The 23,187-nt window shown below is 38.4% G+C and overlaps 3 protein-coding genes across 4 annotated transcripts in view; all 3 read left to right on the top strand.

Moving 5' to 3' along the window:
* Nucleotides 1-1,057: 1,057 nt before the first annotated feature.
* Nucleotides 1,058-3,340, top strand: LOC119481372 (GTPase IMAP family member 7-like). Its single transcript, XM_037758227.1, has 2 exons — nucleotides 1,058-1,124; nucleotides 1,551-3,340. The coding sequence occupies exons 1-2, from the start codon at nucleotides 1,118-1,120 to the stop codon at nucleotides 2,582-2,584; spliced, it is 1,041 nt and encodes a 346-aa protein (XP_037614155.1). The 5' UTR covers nucleotides 1,058-1,117; the 3' UTR covers nucleotides 2,585-3,340.
* Nucleotides 3,341-7,766: 4,426 nt separating this feature from the next.
* Nucleotides 7,767-12,231, top strand: LOC119481363 (GTPase IMAP family member 7-like). 2 transcript variants are annotated; one of them, XM_037758203.1, is made up of 3 exons: nucleotides 7,767-7,900; nucleotides 10,569-11,593; nucleotides 11,634-11,794. In XM_037758203.1, coding segments are annotated over exons 1-3 (1,053 nt in total). In that variant the 5' UTR covers nucleotides 7,767-7,899; the 3' UTR covers nucleotides 11,661-11,794. The 2 variants fall into 2 exon arrangements, with proteins under 2 accessions (XP_037614131.1, XP_037614130.1); XM_037758202.1 differs by having other exon boundaries at nucleotides 10,569-12,231.
* A 3,459-nt stretch (nucleotides 12,232-15,690) lies between these two features.
* LOC119482165 (GTPase IMAP family member 8-like) overlaps nucleotides 15,691-23,187 on the top strand; it is a 19,816-nt gene continuing 12,319 nt past the window's right edge. Inside the window, exon 1 of the mRNA XM_037759586.1 lies at nucleotides 15,691-15,789. Within this exon, the coding sequence (XP_037615514.1) occupies nucleotides 15,783-15,789 (7 nt within the window). The 5' untranslated portion in view covers nucleotides 15,691-15,782. The remainder of the gene's footprint in view (nucleotides 15,790-23,187) is intronic.

The raw sequence follows: 23,187 nt of genomic DNA, 5'->3' as shown, positions 1-23,187 counted from the left end.
GAAAATTGATGACATATTGAAGAGACGGATAATACGAATGGTAACCAATGAGCCCAGAACAACTTCCAAAGAGATTAGAGGTGAACTCCAAGGTCAAGTACATCAGTGTCAGATCGCACCATCCGTCACTGTTTGAGCCAAAGTGGACTTAATGGAAGACAACCGAGGAGGACACCAAATCATAAAAAAGCGAGACTGGAATTTGCCAAAATGCATAATGACAAGCCACAAAGCTTCTGGGAGAATGTCCTTTGGACAGATGAGACAAAACTGGAGCTTTTTGGCAAGTCACATCAGCTCTATGTTCACAGACGCAAAAATGAAGCATCCAAAGAAAAGAACACTGTACCTAATGTGAAACATGGAGGAGGCTCGGTTATGTTCTGGGGCTGCTTTGCTGCATCTGGCACAGGGTGTCTTGAATCTGTGCAGGGTGCAATGAAATCTCAAGACTATCAAGGCATTCTGGAGCGAAATGTGCTGCCCAGTGTCAGAAAGCTTGGTCTCAGTTGCAGGTCATGGGTCCTCAAACAGGATAATGACCCAAAACACAGCTAAAAACACCCAAGAATGGCTAAGAACAAAACATTGGACTATTCTGAAGTGGCCTTCTATGAGCCCTGATCTAAATCCTATTGAACATCTGTGGAAGGAGCTGAAACATGCAGTCTGGAGAAGGCACCCTTCAAACCTGAGACAGCTGGAGCAGTTTGCTCACGAGGAGTGGGCCAACATACCTGTGGACAGGTGCAGAAGTCTCATTGAGAGTTACAGAAATCACTTGATTGAAGTGATTGCCTCAAAAGGTTGTGCAACAAAATATTAAGTTAAGAGTACCATCATTTTTGTCCAGGCCAGTTTCATTAGTTTGCTTTTTAAAATGATTCTGTTGAACCATAATTCAAAAGCAATATCTGATTTTCATTAGTTAATTTTCAGTGAATTTTTATTTATTATTACTTTTGTCAGTTTCAAGTTATTTCAGTGACCATTGTGGGTTTTTCTCTCTTTAACGGAAGGGTACCAACAATTTTGCCTACGTCTGTATATTCACATACACAGGCAGTCTTGCCACTCTGACTAATAGTCGCTCCACAGTTACTTCACTTTTGATAAAATGGCTGGTGAGTTAATTTCTTTCAGTTATTTCTGTCAGGACTGAACACTGCACATTAGTTTTCAAGATGCAGACATTTAAATAATATCTGTTTTGTTTAAAATAAGTTTTTACAGTGCACAGGTGTTACACTTAGATGGCTGTCTCTTTTTCCTTCTTTTTTTCATATTGCTGGACAGTGATTGGTACTGTTACAAGAGATTAGATACATAATATGTTCTCGATACTCGTGGGCCTCTTTTTATGTACTATGCTTCATTCTCTTATCATGATAATGCAGCTATTTTATAAGTAAAGTACTGACTGGTTTCCTTTTTTATTGTGACTTTTGACCAATTAGGATATTTATTGTAATTTAGCCCATGTGTATCTTATATAAAAACAGCCAAAAGACAAATGTACAGTGTTATTAATGGACATTATTCTCTTTCAGCGTCAAACACAACGAGAATTGTCATCTTGGGAAAAACTGGATCTGGGAAAAGCAGCCTGGCTAACACCATATTTGGAGAGAAAGATCGGTTCACAATCAACCACACTCTAAACTCTGAAAAAACAGAATGTCGAGCAGAAACCAAATCTGTCAATGGAAGAAGCATCACTTTGATCGACACTCCTGGTTTCTTCGACACAGACAGATCTAAAGAGAAGCTGAAGCCCGCGATAGTGAGATGTATCACAGAGTGCGCTCCTGGGCCTCATGCTTTTTTTATTGTGCTTAGAGTGGAGAAATTCACAGAGCAGGAGCAGGCTGTCATCACAGAACTAAACCAATACTTTTCTGAAGAAGTCTTCAAATATGCAACAGTTATCTTCACTCATGGTGACCAGCTCGATGAAGGACAGAAAATTGAGGATGCTGTCCACCAGAATAAGTTAACGAGTGAGCTGGTGAAGAAGTGTGGAGGCCGTTGCCACGTCATTGATAATAAATACTGGAAGAACAACCAGCAGGAAAAATACAGGAACAACCAGTTCCAGCTGGAGGAGCTACTCAAGTCAATAGACAAGACATTGAAGGCAAACAAAGGAAGCTGCTACACCAATAAGATGCTACAAGCAGTGGATGATAAAATACAACAAGAGAAGAAGTGCATTAGACAATCATCAGGACACATGTCAGAAAAAGAGATCACAGAGCAGGCTAAAGACAGAGTATATCATTGGCTTTGGATCAAACTGGCAGGTATTACGACAGGTGCATTGTTAGGAGCTCTTTTTGGTGTATTATCGATGGGTAGAGAAGTTGTCACAGTAATAACCAATATAGGAGCAGCTACAGCAGGAGGGGTAATAGGAGGAATGTCATTAGGCACACGTGTAGGGATATCTGCTCTTAGCGGAGCGGCGAAAGGAGGTTTAACAGGATACCTTGCAGCTGAGGGAGCAGACTCACCACAGGAAGCAGCAGAGAGGGCAGCAAAGGCTGTCGTGAATGAAGCACTGTCTCCCTTTAAAGCACTTTGAAAAGCCAAAGATAAAACAGAGTCAAAACCTTTATGAGCCCTGACTCTTGAATTTATCATTAAAGTCACATCTCCCTGTAGTTTGCATGCAAATCTTGTCCTAAACTATCTTTAACCATTGAGCTGATGATATTACGTCATAATCATATGGAATAGGTTGTACTTCTTGCCTGAGCTTCAACCTTCAGTTACTTATTCCTGTTTCACAAGCTAATTCTGAATTAACACTTACACTTACCTATACTATAGATTTGATATTGTACATACATATCTGATCCCCTTTTATATTTTATAATCCATACTAGTAACCTGTTTTGGCATTGTATATATTTTGGATTTGCACCTTATTGTTATTTTATATTTGCAGTCTTTCCTAATTTGTGTTGCAACTGCTACTAAAGAAAAGTACAATCTTACAGTACCTTGTCTTATCTTAATCACTGAGTGTCTGATGTGTTGTTTAGTGCATGTTCTGTCAACTGTAGCCACAAGCCACAAATATAAAATCGTTTTAACATCTGTCATAGATAAGATCTTTAAAAATGTTTTAATCAAACAAGTGTACATTGTTGGCTGTATTTCTGTCTCTGTTGAAACATTGCTCGCTGTTTCCTGTTGCAAAATATTAACCAGGAAATGGCACTTAAAGTATGAACAACATCATTTTGTTAGACAGTAGTTGTGGTTCTTTGTGGATTGCAATGTATCACCAAGACAAATATGAACGATGAATAAATTGAAATATGAAGAAATGTTATTTGAGAAAATACGTTTTTACTTAACACCCCCACCACACACACTCACACACACACACAAACACACATACACAAACCACACCCACCACACACACACACGCACACACACACACTCACCACACACACACACACAAACACACATACACAAACCACACCCACCACACATACACACACACACACACGCACACAACCACACTCACCACACGCACACAACCACACTCACCACACACACACACACACACACACACACACAAACACACACACACACACACACGCACACACACACACACACAACCACACCAACCACACACACACACACACACACAGACACAACCAAATACAAAAACACACACACACACACACACACACACACGCACACACAACCACGCACACACACACACACACACACACACACACACACACACACACACGCACACACACACACACACACACACACACACACACAGTTACAGCAAGTAAGAGTGAAACTAAAATAAAAACAGTCAGAGCACAGGAGAAAAGACACAGAGGAAAGAAATGTTTTTTACTCTTCACTGATTTCTCTTCTTACGACGGAGTATTAGGGCCACATTGAGGAAAAAAAAATATTTTTTTTTTATTTATTTCGAGAATAAAGTCATAATATTACAAAAATAAAGTCATAAGTTTAAGAGAAAAAAGTCGTAGTATTATGAGAATAAAGTCATAATATCATAAAGTAGTAATTTTACGTGTTATTTTAGAGGGGAAATAGAGCAACGTGCTGTGTGAAAATGAGGAGCATTCACGTCATCCATTACAGTTTTTCTCGATTGTTTACACACATTTTCTGAAAGCATGCCTCATACTCTCAGAACTCTACACACAAATCAAAAAACACACACACAATGGGCAAAACCCCTCAATTCTCCTGCAAAATGAAACTTTACATTCAAAACAATGTTATTTCTTCTCAAAATGGTATTTTGTTTTCAAATGACACACACACACCATCATATGAATAGACATTTATAAGAACCAGTTGAACACTGATGTGCTCAATGTAAAACACTATGATGAATGGAAAACACTTCTTCTCCATTCATCATAATGACTTAGGCCTTTTTTTTGTTCAGTGTTACACTTACTACAGACAGTACATACATCAGTGTGTTGTAAAATATTTTAGAATATTGTTTTTATACTCAGAACACACAAATACACGGTAACAAATATATTTTATTTTCCCCACAAAAACAATGTACACAGTGAACATCCCAACCAACACAAAGTTGCACATACAGTGGTCTACATACAAAACAACAGAAGAATTTACTGTATACAGTTACAGTAAAAAAAACGAAAAAAAAAACTATGCTGCATCCTCTCTTCTGTTTCGGTCTGGCCACAGCACCTCATCCACATCACAAGCAATGTTTTCCCTGGCCAAGCAGCGGGGGAAATATCGCTTAGCATGTCAAATCCAGCCATGAAAAGCATCAACTGATTGCTAATTGTAACACTGTGTGACAGGTGTTTGCCCATGTGATGAGTCAGTGTGCATAGTAGGGCAATTGACTTTAGAATTTTGAATGACAGTGTGTTCCTTGTGAAAACGAGATTTTCTTCATGAAAATTGTGCCAAATGCAGAGAATTGTGTGTAGTGTTTTGAAAAAAGTGTGTTTTAGAACTGCAATTTGAGTGTAAAGCAGGAATTGTGCTTGTAGTTTAGCAGAATTGGTTCAGGGGGTTGGTGCATGAGTTACATGTTGTGGTCATTGTGTGTCAAGTACCAGTATTTGTGTGTAAACAATTGAGAAAAACTGTAATTCCTGATATTTGACAACTCGTTGGGCATTATTCCTTACATATATGCCCAGATATCTGCAATAACAGCATTTTTTTTGTGAACTGACCGTTGCTTAACGTTGCTTAGCGTTGCTTAACATTGCAGTCCCTTAAGAGTCATCAGACATTGATTCAAATATTGCTAAGTTTCGTTTGGTGCAGTAGTACATGACATCACCCTTTTCCGATGAAGCCCTGCCCAGATTTGTGTTCATGTAGGAACACGTAACTTTATTTTTGTCACACCCAGGTGCTCTCTTAAACCCAAGTGACCCCCAGGTCTCAGTAGTTGGACTAATTGGAAAAAGTTCATCTAAATTTACAGCTGAACTATTTATTGTTTGACTGAGTGGAATATTTGTGTATATTTAGTGTTTGAACAGACAGTTTCTGCTGTAGAATTAAGACTTTATTTTGTATCATTCAAAGAGAGGGAACCACATCGAGGATTGGGAGGAGTGCAGAAATTGTGGTAGAGCTACTGCTGAAACCGTCAAGTTCAAACAGGCTTGTCAAGGCAATAAAATATGTCTCTCTATATATAAAGGAAGATACAGGAAATATATTCATATACACGGGCAGTCTTGCCACTCTGACTAATGGTCGCTCCACAGTTACTTAACTTTTGACAACATCGGCGGTAAGTTAATTGCTTTCAGTTAATTCTGTCAGGACTGAACACTGCACATTAGTTTGCAAGATGCAGACATTTAAACAATAGCTGTTTTGTTTTAAATACGTTTTTACAGTGCGCAGGTGTTACACTTACATGGCTGTCTCTTTTTCCTTCTTTTTTTCATATTGCTTGACAGTGATTGGTACTGTTACAAGAGATTAGATACATAATATGTTCTTGATGCTCGTGGGACTCTTATGTACTATACTTCATTCTCTTATTATGATAACACAGCTAATATTTTATAAGTATTAGTAAAGTACTAACTGGTTTCCTTTTTCATTGTGACTTTTGAACAATTTGATTTTTATTGTAATTTAGCCCATGTGTATCTCATATGAAAACAGCCAAAAGTCAAATGTACAGTATTATTGATGGACATTATTCTCTTTCAGTGTCAAGCACAAGCAGAATCGTCATCTTGTGAAAAACTGGAACTGGGAAAAGCAGCATGGGAAACATCATATTTGGAGAGCTCGATGAACGGCAGACAATTAAGGTTTCTGTCCACCAGAATAAGTTAACGATTGAGCTGGTGAATAAGTGCGGAGGCCGTTGCCACGTCAACCAGCAGGATGAATACAGCAACAACCAGTTGCTGGAGGAGCAGATACTCAAGACAATAGAAGAGACATTGGAAGCAAACGGAGGAAGCTGCTGTACCGATGACATAGCAAAAGCAGTGGCTGAAATAATACAACGAGACAAAGAGCACATTAGACAGTCATCAGGACACATGTCAGAAAAAGAGATGAAAGAGCAACCTAAAGGCAGCATATTTAAAAGGCTTTTGATCAAACTGGCAGGTATTACGACAGGTGCATTGGTAGGAGCTCCTTTTGGTTTAGTATTGATAGCTGGAGAAGTTGTCACAGTTGCAAAGAAATATTCACAGTCAGGACAAACCTTAAAGGTAATGTCAGATGTTAGGGAACTAGCAGTGCTAATAGGAGGAACAAAAAGAGCATTTGCAACATTAGCCACAGTTTCAGCTGCTGGAGCGATTAAAGGAGGTTTAATAGGATACGATGCAGCTGAGGGAGCAAACACACTGCTGGAAGCAGCAAAGAGGGCAGCAAAAGCTGTCAAGAATGAAGCCTTTAAAGTACTTGGTATTTAGGTCAAAGATAAAACAGAGTCAAAACCTTTATTGAGCTCTGACTCTTGAAGAAGGGGGAAAGAATTGATCATTTAAAAGTCATATCTCTCTGTAGAGTGCATTTATCTTGCCCTAATCAATCTTTAACCATTGAGTTTATAATTTTAATTCATATACATATGGAATAGGTTGTACTTCTTTTCTGAGCTTCAAACTTCAGTTGCTTATTACTGTTTCACAAGAACTTACCTGTACTACAGAGTTGATATTGTACATACATATCTGATCCACTGTTTTATGATCCATACTAGAAGCCTGTTTTGGCACTGTATATATTTTGGATTTGCACCTTATTGTTATTGTATATTTGCAGTCTTTCCTAATTTGTGTTGCAACTGCTGCAGAGCAAATTCCCTCGGTTACAAAAAAGGTTCAATCTTACAGTACCTTGTCTTATCTTAACCACTGAGTGTCTGATGTGTTGTTTAGTGCATGTTCTGTCAACTGTAGCCACAAGCCACAAATATAAAATTGTTTTAATATCTTTCATAGATAAGATCTTGAGAGTGTACAATGTTGGCTGTATTTCTGTCTCTGTTGAAACATTGCTCGCTGTTTCCTGTTGCAAAAATATTAACCAGGAGATGTCACTTAAAGTATGTACGACATCATTTTGTTAGACAGTAGTTGTGGTGTTTTGTGGATTGCAATGTGAAAGCAAGAGAAATAAACTGAAACCTATGAAGACATGTAATTTGAGGGAAAAAAAACACCCCCACCACACACGCACACACGCACACACACACACACACACACACACACACACACATACTAAGTAAGTAAAAGTGAAACTAAACTAAAAGCAGTCAGGGCACAGGAGAAAGGACACACAGGACAGCTATCTGGTAGATCCAAATGTTTTTTACTCTTCACTGATTTCACTTCTAACATCACGGACAGTAAGTAAATGTTACTTCTTTCAGTTAGTATTATTTGTTAACACTGCTCACTCTACATTTCTCTATGACATATGACATTCTGGAAAGTCATATTTTGAATAAATTATCATTAAAATGATAACACTTAAAAAATTATGTAGACTAACTATTGTAATCAAGTCAAAAAGCCAAGCATGCAGCCTCCTGTGTGAGAGGATGAGTCACATGTTTGGTATTTGTGACGCACCAACCATTGCGTTGATCATCTGGCAAGTAACATTTCAGCAGAGTAGTTTATGTCATCTATACCTGAGCAAGCTGTTGCTGAGAGTTTTGTCAGCTGCTATAAAGTATTTATCAGGTAATGAAAAAAGTTAAAGTTAAGTAAAGAGAGAGGGTGAGAGAGTGTAACAAAGGAGAAACTGAAACTCTAGATGGCAGCAAAGAGAAACACTTGAATAGAGGTTTTGGCCACATTAAAGTGGCAGTAGGCAGAAATTCCATAATAACCTCTCAGCATATTGTAATTCAAGTGTTCTGAGAGAAAACTAGACTTCTGCACCTCCTCATGGCTCTGTTTCAGGCTTTAGGAAATCTAGCCTGTGACAGGAGACTTTGACCAGACACAGGTAATTTCATTGAGAGCGCGTTCCTATTGGCTGTGATCCGGTCATGTGACCGGTACATGGTGTCCCTTCAACAGATTTTACAATGGCGGCGGCGTCACAAATTTTCTCATTTTACAGCTAAACAGTACACTAGAAGATGATTCTGAAAACATTTGAGGAGAGAAATAGGCATTTACGTAACAGATTTCATTAGCGCTGCCTAGTTTGACTGTTTGGTCAGTGTTCACGAGTGATTAACAGCCGGCTCTCATAGACGACAGCTGGACAGCAGACCTCAGATCAGTGCTGCTTGTTTTCCTCCGGTAAGTGAAATCTTGCAGATGCTGTTAGGAACACCGGAGGACACCGGAGGTCACAGAGGCACATGATTTTTTTCAGGTTACCTGTTTCATGTGCTACTGTCACGATATAGCGACCGTTTTATAAAAATAACTTTTTTTAATCATATTTTCTCCAATCTCGCTTACTTCAGCTTTAAGCTTAAATCCAATATTCTCTGCCTTTCACCAACTGATGAGAGTAGAGAGAAGGAAGTTCAGCTGCAGGCATGAAGGCGGTAAAATCTATGATGTAGAGGTTTAGAGGTAGAGGAGAACCCCATCCAAGAATATCAATGTTTTATTTTCAACCATGCTCACTACTCCTTCATGGAAGTAAGGATTTTTATTCAGCATAGCGATGAAAAGTTTACAAACACAAGAAGTTGAGGCTAATAGAAATCTCTTTAGCTTTGCAGGTATTTGGTCTTGAACCAAAGTATTGAACAAATTCAAACTTTGACCTTATAGTGATGCTTAAGCTAATGTTTAACTTGCTAAGGTTTTATATATATATATATATATATATATATATTATGGCTGTCAATCGATTAAAATATTTAATTGTGATTAATCGCATGATTGTCCATAGTTAATCACAATTAATCGCAAATTAATCACACATTTTTTTATCTGTTCAAAATGTATATATTTATTATTGGAAATCAATTAACAACACAAAAAAATTACAAATATTGTCCAGAAACCCTCACAGGTACTGCATTTAGCATAAAAAATATGCTAAAATCATAACATGACAAACTGCAGCCCAACAGGCAACAACAGCTGTCAGTGTGTCAGTGTGCTGACTTGACTATGACTTTCCCAAAATTTCATATGATTATCATAAAGTAGGCATGTCTGTAAAGGGGAGACTCGTGGGTACCCAGAGAACCCATTTTCATTCACATATCTTGAGGTCAGAGGTCAAGGGACCCCTTTGAAAATGGCCATGCCAGTTTTTCCTCGACAAAATTTAGCATAAGTTTGAAACGTTATTTAGCCTCCTTTGCGACAAATAGTATGCTAGTATGACATGATTGGTACCAATGGTTTCTTTAGGTTTCCTAGTTTCATATGATGCCAGTACCTTCACTCTAGCTTTTAAACTGAGCCCGCTGCAACGAACAAAGATTGCTTTAGGATGTTTTCAGGAGTCCCATTATTCCATTTAAAGTTAACTTAATATCACATCAGCAATTTAAGCTTATCAATGTAATAGTTTTAAATAAAGAGCTACCGTATTTGGATAAAGTAGCTTGTGAAAAATGAGGTGTGCCAAATGTAGTAATCTAAAGCTGTTATTTCAATGTGTCAGATACACATTTAATCTAAATTTAGGTAAATGTAAGTATCAGATCGGACTCTGTGCCTGATACCCAATATTAAAGGATTCAGATCAGAATCAGGACCACAAAGACTTGATGATCACTATTTAAAGCTGTTTACAAAATGATCCTCAGTGTTCTTTACCACAATATATGATCTTATATTGCTGAACAGTGATTGTTAGAAGAGATTAGATATATGAGATGTTCTTGATGCGCACTGGCCTCATTTCATGTATTGACACCATTCTTCATTTTCTTTTTATACTAATGCAGCTATTTAAGTACCAACTGATTTCTGACCAATGAGGATTGTTATTGTAATTGAGCTCATGTGTATCTTCTTGTATATTAAAACAGCTAAAAGACAAATTATGTTTGTACATTATTATTGATAGACATTATTCTCTTTCAGTGTCAAACACAAGGAGAATTGTCATATTGGGGAAAACTGGAGCTGGAAAAAGCAGCCTGGGAAACACCATATTTGGAGAGGAAGATCGGTTCATGATCGGCCACACTCTAAACTCTGAAACAAGAGAATGTCAAGCAGAAACCAAATCTGTCAACGGAAGAAACATCACTTTGATCGACACTCCTGGTTTCTTTGACACAGATAGATCTGAGGAGGAGCTGGAGGATGACATGGCGAGGTGTATCACAGAGTGCGCTCCTGGGCCTCATGCTTTTCTTATTGTGCTTAAAGTGGATAGAGTCACAGAGCAGGAGCAGGCTGTCATCACAAAAATAAACCAATACTTTTCTGAAGAAGTCTTCAAATATGCAACAGTTCTCTTCACTCATGGTGACCAGCTCCCTGAAGGACAGACAATTGAGGATTTTTTACGCAATAATAACATTATGAGTGATCTGATGGAGAAATGCGGAGGCCGCTGCCACGTCATTGATAATAAATACTGGAAGAACAACCAGCAGGATGAATACAGGAACAACCAGTTCCACGTGGAGGAGCTACTTAAAACAATAGACACGATAATTGAAGCAAACGAAGGAAGCTGCTACACCAATGAGATGCTACAAGCAGTGGAGGAAGAAATACAACAAGAGGAGGAGCTCATTAGACAGTCATCAGGAAACATGTCAGAGGAAGAAGTCAGCAAGCAGGCTAAGGGCAGAGTATCTATCAAACTGGCAGGTGCTGCAACAGGTGCATTGCTTGGAGCTTTTTTTGGTGTAGCAGTGATGGTTAAAGTAGTTGTCGCAGCTTTAAAGGCAGGGCTAGCTATAGCCAAAATAGTCACAGCAGGATTAGCAGCAGCAAAAGAAATAGGAGCAGCAGCAGGAGGAAATGCAGCAGAAATAGGTGCAGAAGCAACAGGAGGAATAAGAGCAGAAGCAGAAGTAGTAATAGAAGCAGCAGCAGAAATAGGAGCAGAAGTAGCTAAAGGAATAGGAGCAGCAGCAGCAGGAAAAACATTAGTAAAAATAGGAGCAGCAGGAGGAGGAACAGGAGCAAAAGTGGCGGGAGCAGCTGGAAAATCATTAATCGGTGTTACAGTGGCATCTGCTGTAGTGGGAGCGGTGGCAGGAGGTTTTATAGGATATTTTGCAGTTGAGGAAGCAGACACACTATCAGAAGCAGCAAAGAGGGCAGCAAAGGCTGTCAAAAATGGATTCAAATGTATTGCAGATGAAGTAAATGATTTTAGCGTGTGAATATGTTTATTCATAAGTAATATATAATGGGTTGTAATAAATGACTGAGCTTTACTAACTAACTTTAGTCGCTTATTCTTGTTTCACAAGCTAACCACAGTGTCTGTTTGACAGTCTTATTTAGTGCATGCGTATTGTAAGCTGTAGCCACTAAGATAAAACATTTTTAACAGCATTCATAGATTAAATCTTTAAAATTGTTTAAATCAAAGTAGTGTACACTTCTGGCTGGATTTCTGTCTGCGTTGAAACATTGCTTGCTGTTTCCTGTTGCAGAAGCTGACCAGGAAATGTCATTTAATGTATGTACAGCATCATTTTAATAGTTGTGGTTCTTTGTGATTGCAATGTGTCACCGATACAAATATGACCATCGAATAAATTGAAACCTATGAAAAGTTCTAATTTGAGCAAAGAGAGTTTTTACTTGGTTAGGTAAACCCCTCCTCCCCCCACCACATGCACACACATACTTGCAGCAAGTGAAAGTGAAAATAACATAAAAGTACGTCCTGCACTTGTGTGAGGTGAAATAACTCTTCACAGCAGCAGGCGGCGGTAGTCTGTATTCGTCATTCAAAAAGAGAAATCGGAAGACCGAGGACTGCGGATATACAAGCCGTTGTTATGATGCGTACATTAAACAAAGCGACATTTGCCGACCATTTTCACACCACTCTCCCTCACCACTTAGCTTCACTCCAGATGGCCATGTCGTTGTGAAAATATCCCTATATTGGAACGATCAGATGAGATGAAGATGAAAAATGGAAAGAGCCTTCTGTGTTTTCCTTCGACTTTACTCGTCTTTTTGCTTTCCTCGTTTCCGTTTCTCTTCTCGTGCACTGATTCGTTTAAGCTGAAGAGCCAATCAGAGTAACTTCTCTCACCAACGGGCTCCGCTGGCGGTTTAACAAACTGAATCGGCCAAAAAGCCTCAAACACGGGCAGACTATAGGTGACGATGCGGGACACACCGCAAAACCTAGGTCAACACGCGCTCACCGGCTCGAAACGACCGTCGGCTTGGTGTGTCAGGGCCTTTAGTGTTATTATTCTTGGTATTATAAAAATATGTACCTATAAGCTTTAAAACAACCCAACTTATGTTAATGGCAAAGTTTCAGCAATTACTTTAGGAGGAAAACCAAAGAAAATCGCTTGGCTCGATAGTGATGTTGTAAAATCAAACTTTACCATTTTTTTCTATAACGTTTCAAACTTAGACCCAGATTTATGCTTCTCCTTCCTGATCTGCCATGGGTGGATACAGTGTAGGAATTATAGTTTTGCGTGAGGTGTAACCAGCTCATATTCGTGGCACTGCCACAGAACCCAGTAACATAGCATTGTACATTTCTGCAAACCACGGATACAAATAAAAATACATTTCATATCAACATTTCTAGATACGTGTATATCAATGTTATAGTGTTTTAACTGCTCGTGGCGCTTTTGGCTTTCTCGGCATTCTCAATTATGTTTAGGTTTAGGCAACACAACTACCTGGTTAGGTTTAGTAAAAGATCATGGTTTGGGTTAAAATAAGTACGTTACTTTTGGTTTCACACGGGACGCAAACACCAGTCTCCTCGGGGTAAATCCAGTGTTTGACTCACCATCCACTCCGATCTCCTCCCTACGCTGACTTCCGTGGACTAATTAGAAACCTATTTGTGACTTGTCAAAAACAAATGTAATCTGGGAGAAAATACGTTCCCTCGAAACGTAATTAATTTAAGTAAAAATGGGAATGTAATTTCAGTTCAGGCTGTGCCACACCTCTTTGTGCATTCATTAAATAATTATGTATACTGCTTTCTTTTTTAGATTCTCACTTCATGATAGAAAGGTGTAGAGATGAGAAAGTTTGTTTATAGTTTATTTTTTGTCTTAAGTTGTATTTTCATTCAAGCATTTAAAGAAATTAAAGAAAAATATGACATTTTTCCTGTCAATCATTTTAGTTGTGTACCTTTTTGAAATGCAACAGAGCTTGTGCTTATTATTAGTAAGTACATTTGTATAAAAAAAGAAGTGCATTGTGTGATATGCTATGGAGTATTGCGCTTGTACCAGGCTCAGTGCTGCTACAGGTTATGTAATTATTATTTCAAGTGATATTTCAACGGATGAAGAGCAGAGAAACAGGATTAATCAAAGGAAGAGAGGAATAGTGGCATACAACAAAGGAACTGTTTGATGAAATGATAATCCGAAATTGATGAATGAAGACTTTGTGACATGTCAGAGGATCATTTTCCAAAGACAGATAGACAGATAGACAGATAGATAGATAGATAGATAGATAGATAGATAGATAGATAGATAGATAGATAATCTGAACACTGACAAAGTTAAGTTAACAATCTGATATTGTCAGCAAAGTGTCACTACTTTTGAGCTACCTTTTCTCACTGTATATCTCCTGCAACTCAAGAAACAAACTAGAGGAATATACAGTATATTACTGACACAGAGTCATTATTGTCTTCTAGTATTAACAAGAAGGATTGCAGTCATGGGAAAAAACGGAGCCGGGGAGAGCAGCCTCGCCAACACCATATTTGGAGAGACTGTGTTCAAGATAGACAGTAGAATGAGTGACTGTAAAGCAGAAACAAAATTTGTTTTTGTCCGTTTTTGTCGGTACTGGAGTAGAGATTCTGTACATGTGGAAATAATGATGACCACATTAAGTATTAGCTGACATGGTACTTTGTTTGGTCCATTATATTTATGATGGATATTACAGTAGAGTGTATACCAAGGCTTACAAATGCATTTGATGTCTTGAAGTCTTGACATTTTTTGCGTGTTTTCCCAATCAGACTATCATTAAACCAAAAATGTGATGGCATGTTTCTGTTCAATGGAGGTTATACCATGTAGTGAGGCATGCAAAATGACCATGCGTGAAAACACCTACAGTGTGCTTTTTTTGGACTTTGTCCGTTGTGCAACAAATAAGGCGTCCATACTGATACAAGATACAGGAAATGTATTACACTCTGCAGCCATCACTCTGACTAATTGTTACTCCACAGTGACTTCACTTTTGACAACATGGACGGTGAGTTAATTTCTTTTAGATATTTCTGTCAGGATTAAACACTGCATATTACAGTTTTTCTCAATTGTTTACAGAGGTTTTCTGAAAACATACCTCATAATCTCAGAACTCTACACACAACTCCAAAAACACACACACAAAAGGCGAAACTCCATGAAGCTCATACAAAATGAAACTCTGCATACAAAACAAGGCTATGTCTTCTCAAAATGGTATTTTGTGTTCAAATGACACACACACCATCATATGAATAGACATTTCTACTGTAAGAACTAATTGAACACTGATGTCAATGAAAAACACTAACATGAATGCCTCATCAAGGAGACATATGCCTTTTGCATGTTCAGTGTTACACTTAGTCTATTGTAAAATATTTTTGTGTAATGTTTTTATACTCAAATATAAAACACGCAAATATACTAAAATAGTTTTTAGTTTTTAAATAATGTATACATCCCAACAAACACCACATTGGATGTGTAAAGCGCTCTACATACAGAACAACTAATAGAAAAATGACTGTATACAGTAAAAAACTGCCAAGCAGTGAGGGAAGCATTGTCTCATATCGCATCCCTAAAAAGCTTCTACAGCTACAGTATATCTGCACATGCATTTTCTATTGCTTGTAGAAGAGATATACGTGTATGGTTTAGAACTGCAATCTGAATGTAAAGCAGGAACTGTGTTTGTATTTAGCAGAATTTGTTCAGGGGGTTGGTACAGGTTGTGGTCACTGTGTCTCAAGTACCAGTGTTAGTGTGTAAACTATAACATAACATAAAAGCAGTCAGAGCACAAGAGACAAGACACACAGGACAGCCATCTGGTAGATCCACATGTTTTTTACTCTTCACTGATTTCTCTTCTAACATCATGGACATTAAGTAAATGTTAGTTCTTTCAGTTAATATTATTTGTTAATACTGCTTACTCTACATTTTTCTCTGAATGAAAGTCAAGGAAGGAAGGAAAGTCATATTTTGAATAAATGATCATTAGAATGACGGCACTTAAAACATTCTGTAGGCTAACTATTGTTATCAAGCCAAAAAGCCAAGCATGCAGCCTCCTGTGTGAGAGGATGAGTCACATGTTGGGTATTTGTGACGCAACGACCATTGTGGCCAGTAACATTTCAGCAGAGTAGTCTATGTCATCTATATCTGAGCAGAGTGTTGCTAAGAGTTTTGTCAGCTGCTATAAAGTATTTATCAGGTAATAAAAGTAAAGTTTCACTTTTTAATTTTTTCGAGAAAGGGTAAGAGAGTGGAACTAAATAGAATTTGAAACTTAAACCAGCTAAACACTCCAAGCTGTGACACAGCATTGTACTATATTTCAGCCTGTAGATGGCAGCACAGATCAACATTGGGGGAGAGATTTTGGCCAACTGATGAGAGTAGAGAGAAGGAAATGCAGCTGCAGGCATGAAGGCGGTACAATCTATGATGTAGAGGTTTAGAGGTAGAGGAGAACCCAGCGTCGGCGTTAGGGGCGGGCCATGGGGGACCAGGCCCGTCCAAAAAGGTCACTGTGCCCCCTCAGCTGAATTCTCTCCTGACAAAAAACTAAACTGAAATAACAGCTAGGCTATAAGTAAAATTAAGTCATTCAGTTTGGTAATGGAAGGACTTAACACTGCAATGCAAAATAAAGCACAAAACAGTGATAGTTTTGCATTTAGGAAACAACTAGGACATGTACTTGGGCTTGATTACATTGTTTTTTATTGGAGTGTCCTAACTGGCTGCGAACAACACGGCGCTGCACAGCAACGTTTTGTCTGAACTTCTGTCGGACACCCTGTTCCTATTGTTTCCTGTCACTCATATTGAGAGGAACGGCTGATTAGTTTAGATAAAATGAGCCGAGAAAACCGAGTCAGTTGTCCTGGATGTAAATGAAAACATTAACTTGATTACTGACACTTTCAGCACAGGCATTGACGCTCGCAGTTATATGTAATAAAGTTCACTAGTGAAACTTTATTATGAGCTACCTGTCAAAAAATATAACAGCCATCTCACTAATGGTTCAAATAAAACACGAACACACAGCGCAAAGAGACAACTATGGAAACTCTGGGAAATATGAACCGTCACGACAATATTTCAGTAAGAAGCCTCGTTTTGATCCGCTCCATTTGTGTTTTTTTAAAAAAAAAATGTTTTAATCTAGCTCAATAGAAAAAAATGAGAGAAAGTAGACCTACAAACCTGGTGCATTAAAGCAAAATTAGGACCAAGAGAGTAAAAAGCATCCTGTGCTCCTCTCACAACTTACTTTTTCTACCTGTTTGGATTATTCTGCTCAGTATTGTGGAATAAAACAACGGACTAATGTTACGTTATACAGCAGGCTGAGCAGGGACAACAACTGGTGAGTGAAACATCCACATTTAGTCTTTATTAACTTAAATTATAGTTATGAAGAAATCAGGCGGACTGTTAGATTAATGTGTTGTTTAACTCCCTGTTTACTGTATCTCGGCACCCGTGTGTGTGCACATTTTGACCCTGGCACGAGCAAGACGCAGGGCGTGCCTGAGGAGTTACAAACGTAGGCAAAATTGTTGGTACCCTTCCGTTAAAGAAAGAAAAACCCACAATGGTCACTGAAATAACTTGAAACTGACAAAAGTTATAATAAATAAAAATTCACTGAAAATGAACTAATGAAAATCAGATATTGTTTTTGAATTGTGGTTCAACAGAATCATTTTAAAAAACAAACTAATGAAACTGGCCTGGACAAAAATGATGGTACCCCTAGAAAAGATGTAAAATAATTTGACCATAGGGACATATTAAACTAAGGTGTGTCCTGTAAATAGCATCATAGGTGTCTTCAAACTTGTAATCAGTCAGTCTGCCTATTTAAAGGGTCAAAAGAAGTCACTGTGCTGTTTGGTATCATGGTGTGTACCACACTGAACATGGACCACAGAAAGCTAAGGAGAGAGTTGTCTCAGGAGATCAGAAAGAACATTATAGACCTTCATGTTAAAGGTAAAGGCTATAAGACCATCTCCAAGCAGCTTGATGTTCCTGTGACTACAGTTGCACATATTATTCAGAAGTTTAAGGTCCACGGGACTGTAGCCAACCTCCCTGGACGTGGCCGCAAGAGGAAAATTGATGACAAATCGAAGAGACGGATAATACGAATGGTAACCAAAGAGCCCAGAACAACTTCCAAAGAGATTAGAGGTGAACTCCAAGGTTAAGGTACATCAGTGTCAGATCGCACCATCCGTCACTGTTTGAGCCAAAGTGGACTTTATGGAAGACAACCGAGGAGGACGCAAATCATAAAAAAGCGAGACTGGAATTTGCCAAAATGCATATTGACAAGCCACAAAGCTTCTGGGAGAATGTCCTTTGGACAGATGAGACAAAACTGGAGCTTTTTGGCAAGTCACATCAGCTCTATGTTCACAGACGCAAAAATGAAGCATCCAAAGAAAAGAACACTGTACCTAATGTGAAACATGGAGGAGGCTCGGTTATGTTATGGGGCTGCTTTGTTGCATCTGGCACAGGGTGTCTTGAATCTGTGCAGGGTACAATGAAATCTGAAGACTATCAAGGCATTCTGGAGCGAAATGTGCTGCCCAGTGTCAGAAAGCTTGGTCTCAGTTGCAGGTCATGGGTCCTCAAACAGGATAATGACCCAAAACACAGCTAAAAACACCCAAGAATGGCTAAGAACAAAACATTGGACTATTCTGAAGTGGCCTTCTATGAGCCCTGATCTAAATCCTATTGAACATCTGTGGAAGGAGCTGAAACATGCATTCGGAGAAGGCACCCTTCAAACCTGAGACAGCTGGAGCAGTTTGCTCAAGAGGAGTGGGCCAAAATACCTGTCGACAGGTGCAGAAGTCTCATTGAGAGTTACAGAAATCACTTGATTGCAGTGATTGCCTCAAAAGGTTGTACAACTAAATATTAAGTTAATGTTACCATCATTTTTGTCCTGGCCAGTTTTATTAGTTTGTTTTTTAAAATGATTCTGTTGAACCACAATTCAAAAACAATATCTGATTTTCATTAGTTAATTTTCAGTGAATTTTTATTTATTATTACTTTTGTCAGTTTCAAGTTATTTCAGTGACCATTGTGGGTTTTTCTTTCTTTAACGGAAGGGTACCAACGATTTTGCCTACGTGTGTATCTGTAGCCTACAGTACTTCCTCATTTCACTACTGAGGAGTTATCTGTAGCCTCCAGTACCTCCTCATTTCACTACTGAGGAGTTATCTGTAGCTTCCAGTACCTCCTCATTTCAAAACAGAAACCAAAATAAGGTGGCAGTTGGCTGGAGGAGACACTAGATAACAACCTACTTGCTCTTGGCTATGTCGTATGTTATTTCCAGTAAATATGAAAAATAAAACGTGTGTTTTCTGATAAAAAAAAAAAATGTGCGAACGTAGGAAGAGAACAAGTTATTAAGTACTACTAACCCATCTTTGAGGTGGTTACGTCTCCAGCTCCAGTCTGATCTTGAGCTCACAGCTGATCTGTACGTGGTTTGTTTACATGATGTAACAGAAGTGCAGATTTAACGTATTCAGTGGACAGAGAGCGTCAGATGCGCGATGCGGCGCGATAGTCGGACGCTCGCATCCAGTTAGGACACGGTGTTAGTTTATAACCTGTTTTTGTGGACATAACAGCATGTGTATGCATGCGTGCGCGCTTGTGCACATAAGTGGCAGTATGTAAACACCTCTCTGTCAGTTTATTACTTTCATGAAACATGATAATGTTAAAGATACACTTAATAATGACTATATGAGGTTTAAATAAATCCCCCCCTGTCAAAGCTGATTGCCCGTCCGCCCCTAACACTCTGGCGCCGCCCCTAACAATCTTACAGGGTCGGCCAACATGGAGGACCACAATAGTCATGCAAATAGTAATAGAGCATTTAATTGATTGATAACTAAATGTACAATAAAAATAGGCACTAATAAATGTGTTTACAAATTAATTTATTAATCTATGAATAAATGGACAAAATTACAAAGTATTTCAATGTTTGACATTTAAAAGAATTATGAAAATAATTTACAAATGAAATATTAATCCATCAATAAATAGTTCAAATTAAAAAGGAATTTACAAAAACACCATAAAACAGTCAATAAGTACATCATTTAAAAATACATTAATGAATTCATAAATAAGTAACGGAATTTAAAATTCTATTTGACAATGCAGTTTAAAAAGAGAAATAAATAACTGGATTCACAAAGCGAATTAAGAATACTGGTTTTAATCAGGCATTTAAAAAGACAACTTTAGCTTTTCCTTAATGCTTTTACATATTTTACATACATATTAGCTATTGGATTTGCTGAGTAATTTAGCTTCTCCATTTAGTGAAATGAGGAGGTACTGGAGGCTACAGATAACTCCTCAGTAGTGAAATGAGGAGGTACTGGAGGCTACAGATAACTCCTCAGTAGAGAAATGAGGAGGTACTGGAGGCCACAGATAACTCCTCAGGCACGCTCTGCGTCTTGCTAGTGCCAGGGTCAAAATGCACACACACAGGTGCCGAGATAAAGTAAACAGGGAGCATGGTGCAGTGCCATATTGGCTGCTCTAAAGTACATTCTAGAAAACCTTCTGCACGTTGGCGCCCTACCACTTGCAGCTGGTGCCCTTTTCATTTTTTTCGCCCCTGCCCCTCAGACAACTGATGACAACCGCCACCTTACATTCCTTACATATATGCCCAGACATCTGCAATGACAGTGTTTTTAATGTGAACTGACCGTTGCTTAACATAAGTATAATGTGAACAATGTAAAAGTGGGATTTTACATGATGATGTGACAAAAACAAAGTCATCTGTTAATGCTGATTAAAATCCAATGAAGTCAACACACTGGAACAGCAGAGGAGACGTTTTTTTAAGGGAGAAGAAATGTATTTACTGTATCTGAGACACACAAGCTCTCTGGTTGCTGATGATGAGGAAGCCTCTTGTGGAATCAATGGGTGCTTTCTTCACATCCTAACAAAGATTTGTTCAATAAATGATGTTCAATATATAGATTTATGTCTTATCTTTTGTCAATAAGGGTTTGGAAAAATAATACTTCAGCTGTCCTTCTGTCTTGATAACAAAGTATCAGTATTGAAACATGTGAAAGAATGTAATTTGAGCAAATCAAGTTTTTAGTTTACCCAATAAATATATTATTTTAAAGCATGAAAGTGGAATGTGGCATGTGCTGTGATTGTGATTACACTATCTGTTGTGGGTTTCATAATGCGGTGACAAAGACAGTTGCAACATGCCTTTGCTTACCTCTTATCCTTTAAAAGTATCACCACAAAGAGAGTAGGTATTCTGAATCACATGTTTTGGCCTTGCTATACTTAACATGGATGCCAAAATGTTTTTGTTAAAGATTGTGAATAGTATATGAATAGTGACATTTTTAAACTCAAAACTCATATCTAAATTATCCGGAGAATATTCCGTTCACGTACAGATGAAACAACCACTTATTGTCAACATGTGAATGGTATCAGGAAAATGTTATTAAGTCAGAGCTTTGCTTGGTTTGGCAAAGAGAGTTGGATTTATTTACAGCATAAGCTAAAACAGCTGAACTGTGAAGCAGCTAAACCATCAAGATTAAACGGGTGTGTCAAGGCAAAAAAACAAAAACAAAAAAACTAGTAATACAGGAAGATACAGGAAGCATAATCACATACACTCTGGCAGTCGTGTCACTCTGACTAATAGTCGCTCCACAGTAACTTCACTTTGACAACATGGACGGTAAGTTCATTTCTTTGTTATTTCTGTTAGGACTGAACATTGCACATTAAAGTGGCAATTTCAGTCTTGGTTGACTTGAGTGGAAACAATGTGCTTAAGCTGCATTCACACGAGCGGCACAGCAACAGGCTACAGGTCATTTTGAATGGAAGAATGTGACATGAAACTACAAACCGATGCCCGATACTCATCGCTGTTTCACCCTGCTCCGCTCCATCTTGGCCGTTTTGTTGCTTTTGTCACTCGTAGTGTGAACATAGTAGCAGTCAGTTCCATTTTTTGTTTGTATACAACGGAGAAAAACTGTAATACAGTAAAAACAAATTCCAGGTATATCACCACAGACCTCCATTTCATAATACTGCAAATATACAGTATAAATACTGCAATACTTTCATCAGTGGGCTATAGGCACAATCATTATTGTGTTACCTTCTTCGGCGATAGAAAGTGACTAAAATGCAGGGTGGGCGATTTTGAGAAACGTAGAGTACATTAGCTTTTTAAAAATGATACAACCAAAAAACTGAGCCCAGTGTTGCCAACTCCTTTCCAATAAAAGTAGCTAAGTTAAGTTGCCAGGTGCATGAATATAAATAATAGTTAAATATTTTTTATACTGTGTGCAGGTGCTACATGTACTTACCTGCAGTCTTTTCCCCCATCTTTTTTCATATTGCTGGACAGTGATTGGTACTGTTAGAAGAGATTAGATAATATGTTCTTGTTGCTTTTGGGCCTCATTTTATGAACCGTACTAAATTCTCTTATTATGATAATGCAGCTATTTTATAAGTAAAGTACTAAATGTTTACCCTTCTTATTTGTGACTTTTGACCAATTTGTATTTTTACTGTAATTTAGCTCATTTGTATGGAAACAGCCAAATGTACAGTATTATTGATGGACATTATTCTCTTTCAGTGTCAAACACAACGAGAATTGTCATGTTGGGGAAAACTGGAACTGGGAAAAGCAGCCTGGCTAACACCATATTTGGAGAGAAACTGTTCAGGATCGGCCACACTCTAAACTCTGAAACAAGAGAATGTCGAGCAGAAACCAAATCCGTCAATGGAAGAAGCATCACTTTGATCGACACTCCTAGTTTCTTTGACACAGATAGACCTGAGGAGGAGCTGAAGCCCGAAATAGTGAGGTGTATCACAGAGTGTGCTCCTGGGCCTCATGCTTTCCTCATTGTGCTTAAAGTGGAGAAATTCACCAAGCAGGAAAAGGCTGTCATCACAGAAATAAACCAATACTTTTCCGAAGAAGTCTTCAAATATGCAACAGTTGTCTTTACTCATGGTGACCAGCTTGATGAAGGACAGACAATTGAGGATTTTGTCCGCAAGAATACGCTTGTGAGTGATCTGGTGAAGAAGTGCGGAGACCGGTGCCACGTTGTTGATAATAAATACTGGAAGAACAACCAGCAGGATGAATACAGGAACAACAAGTTCCAGGT

The sequence above is a fragment of the Sebastes umbrosus genome, chromosome 22 (genome assembly GCF_015220745.1).
Source record: "Sebastes umbrosus isolate fSebUmb1 chromosome 22, fSebUmb1.pri, whole genome shotgun sequence".
Classification (NCBI taxonomy): domain Eukaryota; kingdom Metazoa; phylum Chordata; class Actinopteri; order Perciformes; family Sebastidae; genus Sebastes; species Sebastes umbrosus.
Note: the sequence above shows the minus strand (reverse complement) of the source record. Positions and strands in the feature narration are given on the sequence as shown.